This window comes from Monodelphis domestica, chromosome 7 (genome assembly GCF_027887165.1).
Source record: "Monodelphis domestica isolate mMonDom1 chromosome 7, mMonDom1.pri, whole genome shotgun sequence".
In the NCBI taxonomy this organism is placed as follows: Eukaryota; Metazoa; Chordata; class Mammalia; order Didelphimorphia; family Didelphidae; genus Monodelphis; species Monodelphis domestica.
In genome coordinates this window covers 237,561,600-237,585,616 of record NC_077233.1, presented here as the reverse complement: position 1 = coordinate 237,585,616, position 24,017 = coordinate 237,561,600, and the positions used below count along the sequence as shown (strand labels likewise).

General features: G+C 37.9%; 1 protein-coding gene across 3 annotated transcripts in view; it reads left to right on the top strand.

The window, feature by feature from the left end:
- The window catches only part of SUSD1 (sushi domain containing 1), a 376,643-nt gene that overhangs the window by 48,825 nt on the left and 303,801 nt on the right, over nt 1-24,017 (top strand). For all 3 annotated transcript variants that reach the window (XM_007498165.3, XM_007498164.3, XM_016423857.2), the window contains exons 2-5: nt 857-970; nt 2,350-2,505; nt 21,316-21,468; nt 23,213-23,392. In XM_007498165.3, coding sequence (XP_007498227.2) covers nt 857-970; nt 2,350-2,505; nt 21,316-21,468; nt 23,213-23,392 — 603 coding nt within the window. The remainder of the gene's footprint in view (nt 1-856; nt 971-2,349; nt 2,506-21,315; nt 21,469-23,212; nt 23,393-24,017) is intronic.

Below are 24,017 nucleotides of genomic sequence, written 5' to 3'. Positions count from 1 at the left end.
CATAGAGGGATTGAGTTTAGTTGTGATAGTCTATTTTTCAGAGAGTTCATTATTTGGATGAGGTTTTCTTACCTTCTGTTCTAAGAAATTTATTCTCTTTTCCACTTTTCCCCTCCTAAATTCTCCTTTAATTTCTGATTTTATATTTTGAAAATTCTTATTTAATTTAATTTTTAGTTCCTGTTTTAATCTTTGTGGCCAAGTCATTTGACCCCTCTTTGAAGTTCTTCCTATAGTTATTGTGAGGTTCCTCTCTTCTTCCAGGTTTTTTTCGTAAGCATGTCTTTTCATTGTGTTTGGTGCCTTCCATTACTGATATCAACGAACTTAGATTCTAGTTGGACAAAGGGCTTTAAGTCATCTGTGCAAATAATGGTCATTCAAAGCAGAATATAAATGTGCTTTGGTAGCATGGTTAATTTCTAGGTTTTATATAAAAATATAGGTGAGAGTTTTCATTATTAACGTATAATTGAGATCTAGATATATTCCCAGGCAATAGTAACTCATACTTAGCACAGAAAGAGGAATCTCAATTGCCCTCACATTGCCTTTGAGGCAATTTCCCACTTCTTATCCTTACAGAGACATTTACCAACTTGGTCCCTGATACCCAGCCAGAGACTGACACATAGACAGTACTTCTTAAGCACCTATCATTAGAGTTCTCAGTAAACCTGTCGTAAATGGAGAATCCCATGGCAGCAAGAAAATGCTTTTCCTTCACCTCTTCTGAATTATACTTTTCACTACTTAGAGTAGCAACTAGTGCTAAAGAAGTTAGTTTTCCTCAATTACACAAAGTCTAGTGCCCACAAGCTGATTTTCTTTTCTTTAAAGATATGATATGATTCAGTTTCAGATGTCTGTGCCACTTGCCATGAACATGCCACCTGTCAGCAGAGAGATGGAAAAGAAATTTGTATCTGCAATTATGGATTTGTGGGCAATGGGAGAACTCAGTGTCATGGTAAGTCCTGAATTCTCTGATGCTGAAGTATTGAAATCCTTAGCCAGAAAAAGAAGCAGAATGTTCATACGATCATGGAATATTAGAGATAGAAGATGCTTAAGAGGACCACTGAGTTCATTCTCTCATTTTACACATGAGGAAATTGAGTCTCATAGAAGGGAAGGGTCCTATGGTTACTTTCTTCTAGGAGTGATGGACAATTAGCTTTGTTCATGTCCGATTGGGTGAAATCCTCATTATTCAATTAAAAAAATCTTATGGGGGCATCTATGTGACTCAATGGATTGATAACCAGGCTTGGCGATGGGAATTCCAAGGTTCAAATCTGGTCTCAGACACTCCCTAGCTTTTGTACCCTGGGAAGGTCACTTAACCCTTATTGCTTAACTCTTACCATTTTTCTGCCTTAGAACCAATACACCATTTTGATTCTAATACAGAAAGTAAGGGTTTAAAAAAAAGAAAATAAAAATGAGCTGGAAAAAGACAGGACTATTGCATGCAAACAAATATATGTATATGTACAGGCATCCATATATATGTATATACACACACAGATATAATGTAAGGTCAGGAGTGATAGTGGACAAAGGAATATCCAGACAATAGATTCTAGGAAAATATGAGGCTAGCGATCAGTTAGACCACAGGGGATGGGAAACTCATTACCACCTGTGAGGCAGCTCATTTTAGTATTGGACACCTCTAATTATTTGGAAGGTGGCATGGTGGACAGAGTGCTCAAACTCATCTTTCTGAATTCAAAGACAGGACACAAAGACACTAGCTATGTGGCCGTGGGCAAGTCACTTAATCCTGTTTGCCTCAGTTTTCTCATCTGTCAAATGAGTGGGAGAAGGAAATAGTAAATCACTCCAGTTATCTTTGCCAAGAAATCCCCAGATAGAGTCACAAAGAGTATGAAATGACTGAAAAATAACAACCATTATGTGGAAGCCCTCTATTTATATTGAGCTGAACCCTGTCTTCCTGTAATTTTGCCTCATTCATCAGTCCCACATCTCCTCTTCTGCTGAGCAGAACAAAGTTTTCCTCGGCATCATAGTGCAGTGGCAAGAATATTGGATTAGGAGTCAAAGGAACTATGCTTCATTTATTACTGATGTAACTTTAGGCAAGGAATTCAGCACTTCAACCTCAGTTTCCTCATCTATAATATTAGAGGGTTGGACTAAATGATTGATTGCTAAGCTCTTTTCTATGAGAATCTGTGATCCTGTGCACAAACCCCTTTTCACATGAATTCTTTCTCATATAGACCATGAAAATAAAAGCTCATTTTTGTTGTTCTAAATGTGGCATCACTGCACAGTATGACTTTTTAACTGTTTTTGTGCATTGGAATGTGTCAACAGATAAAGATGAGTGTCAATTTGGAGCCACTCTGGTCTGTGGGAACAAAACATCATGTCATAATACACACGGAGGCTTTTATTGCATCTGTCTGGAAGGATATCGAGCAACGAACAACAACAAGACATTCATCCCCAACGATGGCACTTTTTGCACAGGTAAATGAAGAACACTTGGGTCAGGAGCTTGGGGGAGATGTGAGACTGAAAAGAAAACAGAAACAGGTGTAGCTTTTCTATGCTAAGGTTTTCTCCCCATCTCCCACTCCTGCAAGAAGTAACAAATGACTAATCCTATGGAGTATATTTAGTACCATCAGGAAGGAGCTGTTGTGTGCCATTTTGAGGGCATGGAAGCTAACCTGAAGGTTTTCAGTATAGCAGCCTGGAAGGAGAAGCAGTGGTTGTGAGGACTGTATGAATGCGCTCATCTTTGCCCAGACGGTGAGTAAGAGGATAAATTAGAAAATCTGTGCAGGAGAGAATGGCAACTGAACATCAGGCATACACTTGGAAGGACCCCAATGGAAAGGTGAGAGATTGGAGTGAGAATTGCCTTGGAGTACCTTTTGTTGTATGAGCAACATGATGTATGTTAAAGGAGCTCGAGAGCTGGTTGCTAGTCAGCCATCTTTCCCACATATCTTTCTCTAGTGTTCTTTTCATGAAAAGCTCAAAGATCAGAATTCATCAAGGACAACTGAATTGTGTCTTGGGTAGCTGAGCTCGTCTTTGGGTTTCCGTTTTGAAAGGAGCTGCATCCTAACAACTTGAGTTCCTTTGGCTTGGTTGCCAAATCATAATACGTGGGAGCTCCCAGAAAGTTCTCTACCCTGGGTAATGGCATTGTTGGTGTTGGAACCATGGGAGTTATACTTTGGATATCACCTTGAGGGGATCTGAGAAGCATCTGAGGTATTGTTGACAAGAGAGTTGGCTTTAGAGTTTGGAAGACCTTGGTGTGAGTCTCACCACTTGACACTTACTGATTTTGTGGCCCTGGGAAAGTAAATTTAACTCTAGGGAAATCGATATTATATATGAATATGCTTAACATATCTTATAATAGAAAATTATTTTGTGTTTATATAATAGGCATTTAATATCATATGTAAAATATAACAAAACTTTTCAATTTATAGAAATAAAATTATAAACTACAGGGAAAAGTGTGAGCCATCATTAGCACAGGAAATTTCTTAATCTGGGAAGTCCTTATATTTATGAAACCATGGGTCTGGTCCTATCCTGTCCTTATCCTTGAGGGGATCTACTGGAACAAAGGTCATAGGATTCATTGTGTTATTACCCCTCAGTCTCCACAAACTCCACATGGATTGTCCTGGGTAAGGGGAAACTGAGGGAAAAATAAACTATATTGTACTCTTTTGGGCACTAGTTACAGGGTCCCTTGAGTATTAGGGACTAGTTCGAGGATGGAGAAACACAGCTGGCATCTTGCACTGCAAAGGTGATCTCAGGAGGCCATCACCACACCTGTGTTGGAAAATAGAAAGCATTTTAACAAGAGCTGTGCTATTATTAGGACTGGCATACGGTAATCAAGGCTATTAGACTTTCCGGCTTATCCTCAATATGTGGGAAAGTGAGAGAGAGCGAATACTAGGTAAGAGCTTTCAGCCACTTGGCTGTGGTCATCTAGTGTTCCATTTTGCTTTCTCAGTGTTTGTTCTGGCTGATAATGTTATAAAATGGTCAGTCAGGTGCTCACGTGGCATGTCTATTCCTTTGGGTGCTTCTTTATGATTCATCAGTGAGCTCCTGCTCACCCCAGAAACTAGATGCAAAAAATGTCTAAGAAAGAAGGTATTGTACGACGGGGGTGGGATTTGCCTATCTTATAACTGAGCCCTATACCCACATCCCTCATAAGACATAATTTTTGATGAGCTTTAGAATAAGATTCTTGGGGCCATTTTGGTGGATTCATGGATGGCATTTTGCTCATGTGGAACCGACATCTTGGGAGATTGACTATTGTATTCTTGGAATGCTTATATTCTTAAGGAGCAGAGAGGCAACTTAGAAATAAAAAATTTAAAAATGTTAAAAAAATTTTACATGTTATTGGAATCTATTTGTGAAAATAAATAAAAATATATTAAAATAGGAACAGCTAGATAGCACAGTGGATAGAGTGCCAAATCTGGAGTCAGGAGGACTAGGTTCAAATCTGGCCTCATACACTTCCTTGGGCAAGTCACTAAACCCCAATCAGCTCTAAGATAGAAAGTAAGGGTTTTATACATTTTTATATATAGAAAAATATATAAATGTAAAAAAATATATAATATATATAAATAAAATAAATATATATAAATAAATATAGAAAAATAAAAACATAGAAAAACAAATAAAAATGAATAAATAAATATTAAAATTTGAATATATATAATATTGAATTATATTGAATTGAATATTGAAATATATGTATATGTATACATATATATTCATTCCTGGGCAACTCAAAAGAAGAAGAAATTGAATGAGAAAGAGGGATTTCAGCATATCATGGCCCATAGATTTAGAGCTGCAAGGCATTTTAAAGATCAACTAGTCTAGCTCCCTCATTCTACAAATAAGGAAACTGAATCCCAAAGTGGTTAAGAGACTTATCCAAGGTCACAAATGTTTTTGGGTACTGTTGGTTCAAGATTGAAGGTTTGTTGAAAAGATGGATCAAACCGTCAATTTTCAGTGTATTCATGATGACATCAGAACCCAAATCATATATTATTATATCACTTTGGTTTTCTAGTTTTTTGGTTTTTAATGATACAGTAAGGCAGGGCAAGTAACCAACCAATATTGTGAGGGTTTCCTATAGGCTAACTTAAGTGGCTCTGAAAATATGACAGATTTTAAGTAATCAGAGAATAGACAAGAAGAGAATGAAGCACCATGTTTCCACTGCTTCCTTGACTGAAATGACAAGTTCTACTTATTTCATACCTTTGATGGCTACCAAAGCATGGCAGGTACAGCATGATTTACTCTTGGAATGAGTATGAGAATTAGCTGAAATCCATTTCAAAATATCCTGAATGGCCTTGATAGTAAATGACTTTCTACCTTGAAGCAAAAGTAACTTGCTGTGAAATTAAACTTGTTGGGTGCGAAAAAAAAGGGTGAATATAGCTAGAACTCAGAATCATGGAACTCCCAAGAATATTTTAGCTTGCTAAGTTCCACTCAGTTTAAGGCTTGCCATACCTATTAAAGTATCATTTCTGAGGGGCCCTCGACCATTTTCTCCTTAAAGATGTAATAAAAACCTAATTTTAAAAAAAGGAAGTTATTTGACATTGTACTAGAAACACTAGCAGTAGCAATTAGAGAAGAAAAAGAAATTGAAGGCATCAAAATAGGCAAGGAGGAGACCAAGTTATCACTCTTTGCAGATGACATGATGGTCTACTTAAAGAATCCTAGAGATTCAACCAAAAAGCTAATTGAAATAATCAACAACTTTAGCAAAGTTGCAGGATACAAAATAAACCGACATAAGTTATCAACATTTCTATATATCTCCAACACAGCTCAGCAGCAAAAACTAGAAAGAGAAATCCCATTCAAAATCACCTTAGACAAAATAAAATACCTAGGAATCTACCTCCCGAGATAAACACAGGAACTATATAAACACAACTACAAAACACTCGCCACACAACTAAAACTAGACTTGAGCAATTGGAAAAAACATTAACTGCTCATGGATAGGATGAGCCAATATAATAAAAATGACCCTCCTACCCAAACTCATCTATCTATTTAGTGCCATACCCATTGAACTTCCAAAAAATTTCTTTACTGATTTAGAAAAAACCATAACAAAGTTCATTTGGAAGAACAAAAGATCAAGGATATCCAGGGAAATAATGAAAAAAAAAACACAAATGATGGGGGCCTTGCAGTCCCAGACTTTAAACTATATTATAAAGCAGCAGTCATCAAAACAATTTGGTACTGGCTAAGAGACAGAAAGGAGGATCAGTGGAATAGACTGGGGGAAAGCGACCTCAGCAAGACAGTATACGATAAACCCAAAGATCCCACCTTTTGGGACAAAAATCCACTATTTGATAAAAACTGATGGGAAAATTGGAAGACAGTGTGGGAGATATTAGGAATTGATCAACACCTCACACCCTACACCATGATAAATTCAAAATGGGTGAATGACTTAAACATAAAGAAGGAAACCATAAGTAAATTGGGTAAACACAGAATAGTATACATGTCAGACCTTTGGGAGGGGAAAGACTTTAAAACCAAGCAAGACATAGAAAGAGTCACAAAATGTAAAATAAATAATTTCGACTACATCAAATTAAAAAGCTTTTGTACAAACAAAACCAATGTAACTAAAATCAGAAGGGAAACAACAAATTGGGAAAAAATCTTCATAGAAACCTCTGACAAAGGTTTAATTACTCAAATTAATAAAGAGGTAAATCAATTGTACAAAAATCCAAGCCATTCTCCAATTGATAAATGGGCAAGGGACATGGATAGGCAGTTTTAAGTTAAAGAAATCAAGACTATTAATAAGCACATGAAAAAGTGTTCTAAATCTCTTATAATCAGAGAGATGCAAATGAAAACAACTCTGAGGTATCACCTCACACCTAGCAGATTGGCTAACATGATAGCAAAGGAAAGTAATGAATGCTGGAGGGGATGTGGCAAAGTAGGAACATAAATTCATTGCTGGTGGAGTTGTGAACTGATCCAACCATTCTGGAGGGCAATTTGGAACTATGCCCAAAGCGAGATAAAAGAATGTCTACCCTTGGATCCAGCCAGAGCACTGCTGGGTCTGTACCCCAAAGAGATAATGGAGAAAAAGACATGTACAAGAATATTCATAGCTGCGCTCTTTGTGGTGGCCAAAAATTGGAAAACGAGGGGATGCCCTTCAATTGGGGAATGGCTGAACAAATTGTGGTATTTGTTGGTGATGGAATACTATTGTGCAAAAAGGAATAATAAAGTGGAGGAATTCCATGGAGACTGGAACAACCTCCAGGAAGTGATGCAGAGCGAGAGGAGCAGAACCAGGAGAACATTGTACACAGAGACTAATACACTGTGGTATAATCGAAGGTAATGGACTTCTCCATTAGTGGCAGTGTAATTTCCCTGAACAATCTGCAGGGATCTAGGAGAAAAAACACTATCCATAAGCAGAGGACAAACTGTGGGAGTAGAAACACCGAGGAAAAGCAACTGCCTGAATACAGTGGTTGAGGGGACATGACAGAGGAGAGACTCTAAATGAACACTCTAATGCAAATACTAACAACATGACAATGGGTTCGAATCAAGAACACATGTGATACCCAGTGAAATCATGTGTCGGCTATGGGGGTTGGGGGGAGGAGGAAAAGAAAATGATCTTTGTCTTTAATGAATAATGCTTGGGAATGATCAAATAAAATATAAAATAAAAAAATAAAAAAAGGATGCTGCCTTTGTAGTTGGGGTTTTTGTTTTCTTTTAGGGTCATTTTAAAGCACTGGATTTTTCCAAGATTTTTCTAGGGTCAGTGATTCTGTTGGGAAGAAAGAAGAAGAAACTAGTTTCTTCATGGCCCAGATGCCTTAATGGGATGGGTAGTAAGTGACAGGATGTAAATGGTGCTGATGAAAATTCAGGTAGGAGTGGCTGTTAGTTTAAAGTGACCACTCCTTTTGCTGTTCTTTTCTCACTCTATAGAGTGGGGTTAGGTCTCATAATAAAGTGAGGAAAAGTGCTGGACTTGAAGTGAGAAGATCTAGATTTGAGTCTTAAATCTGATACCTATTAAGTGTATAGAAGTGATTCTAGCTCTCAGCCTTAGTTTCTTCATCTATAAAATGGGATAATGAAAACAAATGTATTGGCTGCTTTAATAGGGTTCAGTTTTGAATGGCAGGAGAAGAGGCTCTATCCAGAAACACAAAACAAAAGAATTAAAAAACCCCACCTTATTTTTACAAGTTATTTATACACATATATTTACTTTAAAAGAAATAGTTATTCTGGCATGGTCCATTCTTGATGAAGCCATGTTATAACCACTTATCCTTCTAATGATCACAGACCATCTTGTCAATAATAATAAGTCAAATTCCTTTGTTGAGAATTCAAAGATTTCTCCTTTTTTAAATTGGGATCATTTAAAAAAATTGTCAAGTTGTGTTTGACTCTTTGTGATTCCATTTGTTTTGTCTTGTTTGGAAAAGATATTGGAGTGGTTTTTCATTTCCTTCTTCAAATCATTTTACAGGTGAGGAAGCTAAGACAAAGAGAATTAAGTGATCTGTCCAAAGTCACATAGCTAGTAAATATCTGAGGTCAGATTGACTAAAATAAATCTTCCTAACTTCAGTACTGATATGTATCCACTGGGCCACCTAGTTGCCTTAGGGCCATGTTTATCTAATTTCAGTTTTTCTTTGTATTTAGTTTCTCAAAAGTCACAGACAATGGCTCAGCAATCACATCCTTGAGCTATTTTAATACCCTGCAAAATTGTCTATCTTTGTTGAAAGAAAATCAGTTAAGCAAAAAATAATCTACAGAATGACTTCATCTGATGCCACATTCTGCCTGTGTAGTCCTTCACATCTTTACAAAGAATAGAAAGAGGATATTTCATTACTTGTTTTCCTGAATACAAATTGGTTATTACAAATAATCAGAGGCTGGCTTCCTTTTGATTTTTTTCACAGTAATAATATTTGTCTTAATCCTGAAAAAAGTAATTTTTTATATTCTTTGCCTCTTTGTAATCTTTCATGAACCTTACAAGGTAGAATGACTCTAGGAGTTATCTTCATTTTATAGGTGAGGAAACTGATACTAAGAGAAGTTAAATGACTTCCCCAAGATCCCACAACTAAGAAATGTCAGAGATGGGATTTAAATACAAATCTTTCTGATACCAAGTCACATACTTTTGTTAAGGTCCGGGATTTCACCCACCACCAAGGAAGACCACGGACAATGCAAACAGGCAGGGAAAGGCCATTTATTGAACTGATAGGCATCAGTGGGAACCTCTGCCATCAGAGTTCCAAGTTGCTTCTGAGAGGCTGGGCCTTAAGTACTCTCCAGCATGTATGGCCCCCTCTTCCAGCCCCTTATCTGCTACATACGATTCTTGGAACGTTGCCGGCATGTTTGGCTCCCCTCAGCCCTTATAGGTTATATACTATTCTTGGGACCTTGACAATCTTGTTATTCGGGTCTTCCTGGCCTTTATCTGGTACCTACTGCAGCTGGGGTTTGGCATGTTTATTGAGGTCTTCCTGGCCTTTATCTGGTACCTACTGCAGCTGCATGTTTATTGGGGTCTTCCTAATTTCCAAGGCCAGCCAGCTTGTTAAGGTTTTCTTGTATTTTCAAGACTGGTCATTTTGGCCTCCCTCACTTTATCTGTTGTATTTTTATTTATATAATTGTAGTCATTTTATGTTTGTTCTCATGATTCTTACTTTACTCTGGATTAGTTTGTAAAATACTTCTCTACTTTCCTTAATATCCATATTCATCATTTTTTTTCCTGCACAGTAAGAATCCATTATATTTAAATGCTGTAGTTTGTTTAGTCATTTCCTAATGAACGGGCAATCACTTTGTTTCCAGTTATTTGTTATCACCAAAGTGCTGTAATAAAAATTTGGATACAAATGAGACTTTTCCTTCTGTCCTTGATCTCCTTTGTGCCTGTCTTTCCACAGCCTTTCCAGCATTTATAGTTTTCTACTTTTCATCATCTTTGTCAACTTTCTGGGTTGAAGTGGAAACTTTCACATCTGATTTCACTTATATTTTTCTTATTATTAGTGATATGAATTGTGTTTTCTATGTCTGTTAATTGCTTGCAATTCATTTGAAAACTGTTTATATCTTCGATAATTTTTCTGCTAGGGAAATGACTTTTGGTCATATATATAATTCATGTCAATTCCCTATGTATCTTGGAAATTTTACTTTTGTTAGAAAGTTATAATTTTCTACCCAATTTATCTTCTTAGTTTAAAATTTTTCTTTTTCCCTTTTAACAGAGTTCCCTGACTAGTTAAGGAGATTAGTTAAATTCTGTAGAGTATACTTAAATTTCAGCAAATTATTTTCTAGATTCTCTCATGCTTTCCCCACAAAAAGATGGTGTGATATGGGCTAGATAACAATAGAGTCAACTGGATTTGGAGCTGCTTGAATTACTATACTGAAAAGTAGTGACTCATGGATGAATGTTGGACTAAAGGGGATATCTCAAATAAAGTGGTTCTTGACATCTTTCCTTGGCTCTCATCTGTTCAACTCCCCCCCCCCCAACTAGTGACTTGGATGAATGTATGGATAGCTTGATTATAAAATTTTCAGATAATTTGGAGATATGAAAACTTGGATGAAGAACCAGTATCTATAAGTTAAACAAAGATAATAAAATCTTATACATATGTAACTTGGCTTTTCAAGCCAGGAGCATTTTACATAGGTGTGATTCTGGGTTGGTGGATAAAAATGCTGAGGAAAAGTTACATTCCTGTGTGAGGGATAGCGTTGATATGAAAGCTTCAGAAGGACATTCTTTCACTCTCTCCAAGTATCTCTCCCGGACTCTAGAAGAGAATATACAACTACATTTGTGTCTCAAAGAAGAAAGGATGTCCCTTTTCTACAAAATTCTCATATCAATTCCATACTTCATGTAGGCACTCTGTTTTGGGTCAGTATTTTCTCTACCAATCCAGAGTCTCATCTAAGCAGCAAAACACATACCCTAATTCTGAAAATCTGTGTTCCTCATGACTTTGAAAAACAACTTGCAAAATACAGGATAGCAGTAGCTAGGTGGCTCAGTGGATAGAGAGCCAGAGGTCTTGAGTTCAAATTTGGCCTCAGATACTTCCTGGCTGTGTGACCCTGGACAAGTCAATTAATCCTAATTGCCTTGCTCTTACCACTCTTCTACTTTGTTGATTCCAAGTGTTGATTCCAAGACAGAAGGTAAGGATTTCAAAAAATATATACAGGACGGAACAAAAGCATTGCTAAATATATGTGTGTTGGAACAGAAATTTGTAGAAGATCAAAAATTCAATATTTCAACAGTGTGATGTGGTATCCATAAATGCTGCTGCAGTCTTTAATGGCATTAAGAGAAACAGAATATCCAGGACTAGGGAGGTTATAGTTCCGTTGCATTCTCCCCATTTAGATCAAATCAATCTGGATCATTGTGCTCATTTTAGGAAGGGCATTAACAAATGAGAAGAGGCCAGAGGAGGATGACTAATATTGTGAGAGACTTATAAGGGTTGATTGATAGAATTGGAAGCATTTAGCATGGAGAAGATGAAGGGAGAATGTGATAGGATTCCCTAGTATTTGAAGAATTATCACATGGAGCAGGAATTAGACTTGTCTAGTATTTAGTATAGTGTCTGGCACATAGCAGGCAAGTAATATTGTTTGGTTGCCTCTAGAAGATTTTACAAGGATCAGTACTAGGTAGGAGTTTCAGAGGAGTAGACACCAGCTCTGTGAGGAAAAACTTTCTAGCAATTATCCATGGCAAAGTGGAATAGGGTATGCACGGGTAGATGATGTGTTGTCCTTGGAAACCTCAGCAGGTTTCCAAGTTAGAGCTGGATAACCACTTTTCCCCCACTTTTAAACATTTTTATTTGGTCAATTTCAAACATTATTCATTGAATACAAAAATCATTTTCTTTTCCTCCCTCCCCTCCTACCACCCCTTCCATATCCAATGCGCGATTCCACTGGGTATCACATGTGTCCTTGATCCAAACCCATTTCCATGTTGTTGGTATTTGCTCTAGGATGTTCATTTAGAGTCTACATCCCCAATCATTGGATAACCACTCCCCCCCCCATTTGAATAAGTTTATTTAGTCAATTTAGAATACTGGATAACCACTTTTTGAGGATACTAGGGAAGGGATTCATTTTTGAGTTGACAGTTGAAATAGATGGTTTCTGAAATTCATTCCATTCCAATTCTGAGTCTGGTCAGATTTTTCTGGTTCTTCATGCCTTTTGGCCACCCACAATTATTGGGGATTCAGTGGATATCATTTGGAGAATTAGCAATCACAATAGCAAACAATAAACTAGATTAACTGCAGTGAGGATCTACTCTTACCTTAGAATTTACCATCTGAGTAATATAAGGAATAGGACCTGCGATACTGTTCAGAGGTCCAATTTGTGCACTTTGCCTATCTTTGAATAACAATTGACATTTGTTGACAGTTTAGAGTATAATCCATATCCATCATCTCAGGCAGCTTATGTAGAGATAGATCAGCAGTCAGGTCTCCCATACCATGTGAGCTGTGAGCCCCTTTCTGTGTTGGGATACTCATTGGAGAGTGAAGGCATGGAGAGATTAAATTACTCTAAAAGAAATTAGATGTATTTTAGTGCTTGGTGGTTCCTCCACTGGTCTAGTAAATCTCCAGGATAGCAGGATCTCAATTTCTTGCCCTTTGATCTCATCCTTTATACTTGTTGTATAAGAAAATCTGATTAATTGGGAATTTGTTCTCATTGGCATAAGGACTGGGTTAAAGTTTGTGTTTCTACTCTTTGTGGAAATAAGGTTTTCTTAATAATGCATTTAGCAAACTTTTAGCAAGGATGCCAGAAGCATACACATTCATGCAAAGATTTGATGCATTAGTCCCAAGTCAATGTTTAGTCAGTCATTAAAGCAAGTCCCGTGAGGAAAATCTCTATGAGCAGGATTTAAAGATAATCTCGAACATACAGGACTTCAGGATAAACCTCTACTGGGCTAATTCTATTACTTCTCCATGCATTAATGTAATAAAACGACATTTCACTTTAAAAAAATCTGATTTATACTTTTTTACTAAATTTAGCCTTCTTCCAATTAACATGAATTAATGAGATTTTACTTTCATTAAAAACTTTGCTATAGTTTTTTAGCTGCCTTCTCCCACAGCCTTCTCCTTTCTGTGAGTTTCTATTAGTCTTTCTTTTCTTTCTTTTTGTTTTGGAGGAAGATGTTATGCAGAACATGTGCCTGGAAGGGGTCTACTCAGCCCATTTCACTAGGGACTCTCTCCAATAGACTGATTTTAATAAATTTCTGTCATTCACGCAAAGTGTAGTGGATATGCTCGAAGCTAGGAACGTTTCTGTTCAAGTGTTGGTTCCTAAATGTGTTTTGCATGTATAACCCACATTGAATTGCTTACCGGCTCCAGGAGAGGGGAAAAGATGGGTAGGGGGGAGATAATTTGAATCATATAAATTTGGAAAACTTCAGTGAAATTTGTTATTACATGTAATTGATAAAAAAAATAAAATATCTTTACCTAAAAAAAAGTCTTGTCTCTTATCTATGTGACTGTGGGCAAGTCACTTAAATTTTCAATGTTTTAGCCAACTCAATCTCAGAAGGTGGTGACCTGCATGGGTGGAAGTTAGTTTGCTTATCCAGCTCCCTATGTTAATGAAATCACAGGTTCAATCTTTATTGCCCATTTCTTATCCCCTATGCCTCCATCTTTTATTAGCTCTGGGTTCTAATTCAGATTGTGCCTCTGCCTTTTATTAGCTCTGGGTTCTAATTCAGATTGTGCCTCCATCTTTTATTAGCTCTGGGTTCTAATTCAGATTGTGCCTTCATCTTTTATTAGCTCTGGGTTCTAATTTAGATTGTGCTTCTGCCTTTTATTAGCTCTGGGTTCTAATTTAGATTGTGCTTCTGCCTTTTATTAGCTCTGGGTTCTAATTCAGATTGTAAAGGATTCTTGGAATGGTTGGCAAGAATCCCCATTCTTTCTCTTGATATTGACAAAGGCTGTCTGTCTGTCTGTCAAGACACAGATGGAGACACAACCCCAGGGTGAAGTTTTGAAAGGCAGCTGGGTGGCAAACTCAACCTCATGAGCAGTCTCTGAATGCTCTCGTATTGCAGGACAGCAGGAAGTAGACAGAGCCATGAAGTGATTTTAGCAGCCTCAATTCTAAATAGATGCTTCTGCTCATCTGTCTTAATCAGGATGTGGACAAAGGCTGACCATCGCAGAGAAAGGCAGCAGGAATGAAGGGCCAGCCTCGATTCTCTACAGTCATGGAGGAGAAGCTTTCATGTGATTTTCTTTGTAGGGCTTTGCCTGCTTGGACTTCTTTGAAGTGTTTTTTTTAAAGAAATTGTAATGCCTTCCTATGGGGACCAGTTTCTCCTGGCCAGCACTGCTTTCTAGATGGCATAGCAGAAGCCCAGCTCCTCTGCCTATTCTTCTGGTTGCAGTTAGGGATGATGCACTATGGGATGCACTATGAATTTACTGCTTCCACTCCAGCGTTCAACTGTGGAAACTGTGTGGGTAGAATGGAAGGCTCTGTCTTTTCTCCTCCCCATTCCCACTTGTCATGTACCCTTAAGTGGCCATGGAAGCCTCTTTGGGATCATTTAGGAGAGGGGAGGTTTGGGGTACAAAGTGAGGCAGTTTGTACCCCGGGGAAGCTTGGAGCCAGAGGGGAGAACAACATTCTTTGTCAGAAATGTGCAGCATAGCTCATCCATCCTGAATTGCAGAAAGAGCCGGATTTTGTCCAAGGTTCTGAACATCACAGAAAATGATGGAAATCATTCTAGCTGGGGAAAATTGTGTTCTAGTGGGAAAAAAATAAGTTTGTAGCAGAGGCTTTGGAGATAGAGGACTACGATGGAAAGAGTGTTGCATCTAACAGAGATAAGAGTTCAAATCCTGTCTCTGACACCAAGTTTCTTGATACTTTGTGTGATAAAGGGCAAATCACTTAAACTCTAAACCTTACTTTACTTATCTTTTTATGGACTTACTGTGAGGATAAAGGATAGCTGGCAGGAAAAGTTCTTTGCCAACCTGAAAGTGCTATATAATTAAATTTATGAATATTATTAGTGTTTGGATAGGGGAACAGGAGGAGAAAATGTTGGATGCTGGGCAGTGTGTGTGTGAGAAAGCACGCATTGACAGAGAGTATATGCCAGCATGAAAACCCTGCTGTTCAGGTGCCCATCCTCCCAAGATCTCTCCCCTTCTTTGCAGATGGCTAGCCTGGGATGGTGCCAGGTAGGTGCTGTCAGAAAGCTGGTTGTCACCATGGTGACAGTGAAACTTTCATTGATTTGTAGTGGGGGCAGGGCGGAAGGCGAGACACCCAAGGATAGCTGCCTCTTCCATCTCAGCATTATTGAGGGTCTGTCTGTGTTCCTCTGTTGTCTGGAACCAGAGTCCCCATTTAAGGCCATTGCACAGCCTTACTTTTATTATTATTAAAAAAGAAAAAAAACCTAATTTGGAAAGAAAAGATAGCTATTTCCCCTGTCCCATCCTCTTCCTACTCCCTCCTCTCCAATCCCTTTGGTCTTATAAGCAAAGATTCTGGGACACAGTTGAGTTTCTAGGTTTATGCCTCTTGAAACATTAACTAAGAGTTCCAGGAAACCAAGGATGGCCCTCTCCTGACCCCTCTACCTCCCTTCCTTTGCTGAGTCCTCCCCCTCATGTCCCTGGCCTCCTATCTTTTAGTGCTTATCGGGTTTATTTATTCTCCCCCCTCCCTTTTTTTCTTGCTCAGCCAAAGGAGAGACTTCAGCAGACTGGAGTTATCTTGTTTTGTATCATTAAAACTATAATTCAAGACAGGATTGCCCAGTGATTTGTGGTGACCTGAACTTGTTTCTTTCTGGGTAACCAGATACCATTTTGTCTGTTTCATTCTATTTCAATCTGTGATCTCATCATTGAGGGTTCTCTCTCTCCATCAAGGAGCAACCCAGCCTTTCCATCTTGTACAATGCTTGTTTGTGTCATGGAAACTTCTATGGAGGCTTACCTCAGATTCTCTTCACATTTCATGGATGCCACGACAATGCTCGGGCTCTGTTATCCCTCCCTCTTGCTCCATGACCAGCCCACCTGGCAACAGTGATGGGACACAGAGGATTGCATGCTGACCCTCAGTCAGGAGGACCCAAAGTCAGATTTGTTGTCAGGCTTTTGCTAGTTGTTTGTTCCTGGGCAGGTCACTTCTGTTTACCTCTGTTTCCCTCAACTGTAAAATAGGAATAATAATAATAATAATAATAATAATAATAACAGCCCTTTCTTTCCAGGATCATTGGGCTTCTAGGTGGTATAATGGATAGAGTGCTGAATTCAAATCAGACCCCACACACATATTTACTAGCTGTGGGTAAGCCAGTGAAGTTCTGTGTGCCTCACTTTCCTCACTTATAAAATATGGATTTTTTTTTGCTTGTTAAAGATATTGTATTTTAATTTACAAATGCCATACAATGACACTAATTAGGATGAGGACTGCAATTGAAAACTTAATGGATTTATATACAAAATCTGAAATAAGCACTGAAATAAAATACTTAAAATGACCACCAGGATCATAGAAACTATAGAGTAGTGTCACCTCTACACACCAAGTAAAATATCAAAAGGAAACCTGCAAGAGGTTCTTCAGCAGGCACTACCTTTTTCCATTACAATTAAGCTATTCTTGTAAAATTCTCAAAATACACAATTTTTCCCCCTATATATGTTCATGGAGAAACTGAGGATACCTTTTTTATTTTTTCTTTATTAAATATGGATAATAAGAGGTCCAACTTTTCAGGGCTTTCATGAAGATTAAATGAGATATTATTTGTAAAATACTTTACAAACCTTAAAAACATATATTTGCTAGTTATTATTACTAGCAATTTTTAAAATTTGTTTTTAGTTGTGTCTGACTCTTTGTGACCTCATTTGAGGTTTTGTTGGCAAAGATCCCTGAGTGCTTTTCCATTTCCTTTTCCATTTCCTTTTACAGATGAGGAAACTGGGGCAAACAGGTGAAGTGACTGAGGAAACAAGGAAAGTGTCTGAGGCCAGATTTGAACTTAGGCCATCCCATTTCTAGGCCTGACTTTTTATCCATTGAACTAACTGACTGCTCTGGTTAGTGGATTTGTGAGCAGTCATATCTATGGTTGTATTTGTCAGAGATTTTTATATCAATTTATGACAAACATAGGAGCTACCTTGTTCGAGTAGTGCTATAAAGCTTTGTTTTGCTCTACTAGAGTCACATGATCTTTAGTAATTAACAAACAATGGATATAAAAGTATGTTATATTCCCTAAAATTCTTAACTGGTAAAGATGTGGTCCGTTTTTTCTAATCCCTTATCCCTTGTTTATTCATGTATTTATTTATGTTTTTTTTTATTGTAGTAACAATTTTCCACATAAGTTTTCCAAAGTTCTATGATTCATGTTGTCTCCCTCCCATTTTCCCTCTCCCCTCCTGCAGTTGACAAGCAATTCAATCTGGGTTATACATATGTTATCACTCAAATATATATTTCCATATTATTCATTTTTGTAAGTGAATAATCTTATAAAACCAAAACCCCACATCAGATACCCAAAGTGAGAAATCATATGATTCCATCTACATTCCGACTCCCACAGCTCTTTCTCTGGAGGTGGAGAGCATTCTTTTTCATAGGTCCTTCAGAATTGTCCTGGATCATTGTCTTATTGTTAGTAGCAAAGTGTATCACATTTGATTGTTCCACAATATTGCTGTTACTGTGTTATAATGTTCTCCTGGTTCTGCTTATTTCACTTTGCATCAGTCCACATAGGTATTTCCAGCTCTTTCTGAAATCATCCTGTTCATCATTCCTTAGAGCACAATAGTATTCCATCACCATCATATACTACAGTTTGTTCAGCCATTTCCTACTGAGGAACATCCCTTTAGTTTCCAATTCTTTGCCACCACAAAAAGAGCAGCTACAAATATTTTGTTACAAGTAGATCCTTTCCCATTTTTAAAAAAAAAATTCTTTGAGATTATAGACCTCATAGTGATATTAGACCTAGTAGTGGTATGACTGGATCAAAGGGTATGCATTCTTTTATAACCCTTTGGGCATAAATTCAAGTTGCCCTCCAGAATGATTGAATCAATTGACAACTCCACCAGCAATGCATCAGCGTCCCATTTTGCCACGTCCTCCAACATTTATTATCTTCCTTTATTGTCATATTAGCCAATCTGCTAGGTTTAAGATGGTTCCCCAAAGTTGTTTTAATTTGCATCCTCTAATCAAGAGTTATCTAAAACTTTTTTTCATGTGATTATTGATAGCTTTGATTTCTTCATCTGAAAACTGCCTATTTATATCTTTGACCATTTATCAATTGGGGAATGACTTGGATTCTTATAAATTTGACTTAGTTCCTGATATATTTGAGAAATTAGACCTTTAGTAAAGAAATTTGTTATAAAATTTTCCCCAGTTTGTTGCTTTCCTTCTAATTTTAGTTGTAATGGTTTTGTTTATATAAATCCTTTTAAATTTAATATAATAAAAATTATTCATTTGACATCTTGTAATATTCTCTGTCTGTTGTTTGGTCATAAATCCTTCCCTTCTTCATGAATCTAACAGGTAAACTATTCTATATTCCCCTAACTTACTTATAATATCACTCTTTTTATGTTTAAATCATATACCTATTTTGAAAGATGTGGTCTGTTGTAGAAAATATTCTATGATAGACTGCTTTTTTTAATCTCACCAAGAGAATGCTTGATGAGGATATCAGTGAAAGAGGAAATGAGCCCATATATTCCAAAATATTTATAGTGATTCTCTTTGTGGTAGCAAAGAATGGGAAATTGAGGGGACACCCATCCATTGGGAATGGCTAAACAAATTGTGGACTGGTTTTGGTGGTATATTATTGTGCCATAAGAAATTATGAACAGACAGATTTCAAAAAGATATGCAAAGAACTATATGAGATAATGACCAGTGAGATGAGTGGAACCAGGAGAACATTATACACAATTACAGAATTAATGCTGGAAGAATAAACCATGAATGTCAAGTGAGCAGAAAGATAAAACATGAAAGACTTAATTTATATGAACATGAGTGACTGCTCTACAGCCAGATTTCCCCTAAAACCTCTATAAAATAAAAATAAAATCCACTGTCCAATATTGAAAACTTAAAAACCTGCCCTTTTCCTACCTTTCTAGCCTTCTTCTACCTGACTACCTTCTATAGACCCTTTGAGCCATGTCCCCTTGTATTCTTACAACTGTTTGCATGAGTCCTGCCCTGTGTCTGTGCCTTCACATCTCTGGTCCTTCATCCCTGGGATACTCTTGCTCCTCCCCTTTGCCCTTTAGCTATTTTGGCTTTTTTTCAAGACTCAGCTTAAATCCCATCTTCTTTAAGAGGACTTTCCCAGTTCTCTTCCTCTCCTGTCTGGCTGTGAATACCTTTCCCTCTGAGTTTACCTTTTATTTACACAGCATGTTTTTTATATTTACAGTTATCGGTGTATTGTCTTCCACATTAGAATGTCAGCTTCTTGAGGGTCATGGACCCTTTCCTAATTAGTGGACCCTTCGATCATTTTCATTACGTAGCATTTCAGTAGTTAAATTGTTATTTTCAGATCATCAAATTTGTGACTTCTGGAAGGCCCTGCCAGTGTGTTTGGGTAAATGGGCCATCTAGGACCAAGGGCCACTTTATGTTTTTATATAACATGGCTTATTGCTTTTACCAAAGTGAAAATTATCAAATATGATCTTTCCAACTGATTTTGTCTGATGATCAAGGGATTAACTTAGCTAAATATAGAGAGACTTGTCCCAAGAGGGTTGACCATTAGAGGATTAAAAACTGAATACATGAAAAAAGCTATGCCACATCCACATGTGCTTACTTTGTGAGCAGCTAAGTGGCACAATGAATAGAATGCTAGACCTGGAGTTTGGAATAACTGAGTTTAAATTTGGCCGCAGACATTTACTAGCTGGGCAATCCTGGGCCAGTCACTTTTTCCTGTTTGCCTCAATTTCTTCATCTGTAAAATGAGCTGGAGAAGGAAATTGCAGTATTTTCTTTCCCGATATGCTGATAACTGTGAATATAAGAAATATGCTGTATAAATAAGAGGTAAACTCAGAAGGGAAGATTCTAGTATCTTTGCCAAGAAAACCCCAAATGGGGTCATGAATAGTTAGATATGACTAAATAACAACATGGCAAGTACTGTACTAATGTATTAAAAAAAAAACCCAAGTACATTTTAATGAATTAAAAAAATGAAAACAGTTCTTGCTTTCAAGAAACTTATATATTAATGTGGGTAACAATGAACTCAGGGCAGTAATACCCAGGGGACTGAACTTTATTCTAGAAAGTTACATGGGTGGTAAGTGGAACTTTGGGGAGTATATTGACACCTCTTTGAAGGAATAATGGCAAGGGCAAGTAGGTGGCTCAGTGAATAGAGCATCCTTTCTGGAGATGGGAGAACCTGGGTTCAAATCTGGTCTTGGATACTTCCCAGCTGTGTGATCCTGGGCAAGTCACTTAACCCTAATTACATAGCCCTTACTATTCTTCTGCCTTGGAACAGACATAATATCAGTTCTAAAACAGAAAGTAAGACTTTAAAAATAAAAAAGAAGAAATAATGGCAGAGTTGATTTGATCATCGTTATCAGTTCCAGAACTGGGTTGAGGTTAAGAGTAGAAAAAAAAGCGTATGGCATGGGAACCAAGAAAATTTTATTGCAATAACCCATGAATTATATTCAGGTAACTCAAACTTAGTCAACCTATCACTCAACCATAGAGCATTTATTGAGTGCTCTGCAACATGGTTCATGCCATGGAGGATCCAAGAGAAATAGAAGGCGAGAACCCAATACTGATGGAGATTACCATCCAGTTGGAAAGACAGGAAATGATGATGAAACAGTAACAAGTATATTCCTCCATGAAGCAATGTAGAATGGAAAAATAATGGTTTTTACTGCTTTTTTTGGTCTCTCTCCTTTTTTCCTTTACTTTTGCTGGATTGTCAAGACTTAGATGAATGTGAAGAACCAGATGCATGTGGACCTGGGGGACAGTGTGTGAATACTCCTGGAAGCTATGAATGCTACTGTAAAGAAGGATACCTTCTCCCAAATGGGACCCAACCTTTCCACCCTCCAAGGGATGGTACATCTTGTACAGGTGGGTCGCTGCTTCGGAATGTTATATTTAGAGGTGAGAATGGACTCACGGGGATGTCTGTCAGCTCTGAGCTGACAGCCTGGAGCTACCTACCTGAAAGGGTCATTTGAGCCTATGGTGGTATATATGTGATGTATGATTTATTTGTTCCCTTGCAAAATCTTTGAAGAAGACCCAAGTTACCCTGTTGGGTCAGGTGGAATCTCTAACTAGCCCCAAAGCACAAACTGGCTTTTAGGAATCTGTGGTGTCTTAATTATTGGTATTACCAGTAGGAGAGGCAGTGTGGACTAGAGGCTTAAGAACCTGCCTCAGAGGCAAAAAGATCTGAATTTTCAACATGTGTGTGTGTAACATATATAAACACACATACCTACACACACACTCACACACTGGGGACAGCGAGGTGGCTCAGTGAACAAAGAGGAGGCCTGGAGTTAGGAGGGCTAGGGTTCAAATCTGGCTGTAGACATTTCTAAGCTGTGTGATCCTGAGCAAGCCACTGAACCCCATTGCCTGATCCTTACCACTCTTCTACCTTAGAACCAACATTTCCTATCGATTTTAAGACAGAAAGTAAGATTTAAAAAAAAGAATGTACAGAAGAGAGTAATAAGTAAGATTTTGTTTCTGCCTTGGAACCAATATATGATATCAGTTCTAAGACAGAAGGTAAAGGTTTATTAAAACCCCCCAGACCCCTCATTTATGTACTGTATAAGTCTGAGAAAGTCACTTACCCTTTTGATGCTCAAGGGGAAGAGTATCAAACTCAAATGGAAATGGAGGTCTAACCTGGAGAGAAAGAACTCTATGGGCCACCTATTGACTTAGAAAACCACATATGAACATTATGTAAGTTTAATTGCATTTTTTTAATTTTAAAAATATTTCCCAATGGCATTTTAATTTGGTTTGGCCTCACTGGGGAGTCTCGTAGGCACTGTGTGGGCTCCTGCCCATGTGCCACCTCTGTTATAGACACGTGTGACTATCTGCCGTGTGCAGGAGGTGCCACCTGTGAACTTTCTCATCCTCTCATCCTGTGTCAGTGAAACAGACCTTTTCCTTATCCCTATTGCAAATGGGTACTTCTAATTATTAATTGATCTAATTTATTGAACAAAGCTTACACTTTGAAACATTAGAATAAGAGGGAAGAAAGGAATAAACATTTTTATAGCATCTACTCTATGCCAGGCACTCTGATGATCATGTTACAAATATAATTTCCTTTTATCCTGACAGTAACCCTGGGAAGTAGATGAGATTGTTATCCCCATTTTACAGAGGGAAACTGAGGCAAACAGAGGGTAAGCCGCTTGCCCAGGGCCATATAGAGCCAGGAAGTATCTGAGGCAGGATTTGAATTCAGGCAATCTTGACACCAGACCCAGCATTTTATCCATTGTACCATCTCTACTAGGTAGTAGTTGGTTGTGTATGAAGAATGGCATTGAAAAGAATTAAATAGTTTTAGTTTTAAAAAATTTGTGTCATTGTGACTTTTCATTGTCAGACTGGCCTTGACCCCAGATGCCTTGGCTCTGTGGTTGCCTGTGTCTCCAGGTGGTTCTTGTGGGAAGCTAGAAGGGAATGTCAATATAGACTTAAGAGCTCCCAGACAATGGTTGAAATGGAGCCAAATGGTCAAGCTAGAGTGAGCCCATCACTTTGGGAGGAGGGTTTTTTTTTCCTTTGAAGAATTTACCCAATGACTGATTTGATGTGATTTTCCTTATAGAAATAGACTGTGGGACACCTCCAGAAATTCCAAATGGCTACATCATTGGAAAATACACCTCTAGGCTGGGCGGTCGGGTTCATTATGCTTGTAAAGATGGATTTTACAGTGAAGAACAAGAGAGTGTGACAAGTTGCACAGCGGCAGGCACCTGGGACACCTCAAAGATACACTGTCAAGGTGAGAGAGACAATGCTGGACAGTTTAGCCAAAAGGAGAGACTTTTGTAAATTCTTTATTTGGGGGAAATGTCCTGGGCTTCAGCCCCTCCCTACTTGTGACTGCTTCCCCATTCCCCCTGTACCATTCTTGTCATAGTTTGACTTGAATTGTTTAAATCAAATAAACAAATACTTATTGAGGACCTACTCTATATTCTACCTTTGTAAAATGCAAAGGAAGGGGCAACTAGGTGGCTTAGTGGATTGAGACCCAAGACTGGAGATAGGATGTCCTGGGTTCAAATTTGACCCCAGACACTTCCTAGCTGGGGCTGTAAGTCACTGAACCCCAATTGCCTAGCCCTTACCACTCTCCTGACTTGGAACCAAGAGATAATATCAATTCTATGACAGAAAGTAAGGATTATGAATAAAAAAGCACAACTGAGAGCAATGCAATGATCCAGGACAATTCTGAGGGACTTGTGAGAGAGATGCTATCCACATCCAGAGAAAGAACTGTGGGAGCAGAAACACAGAAGAAAACATGATTTATCACTTGGTTATATGGTACAAGATTTGGAGTTTTGGTTGCAAAAGATGACTCTATTACAAAAATGAATAATATGGAAATAGGATTTGAG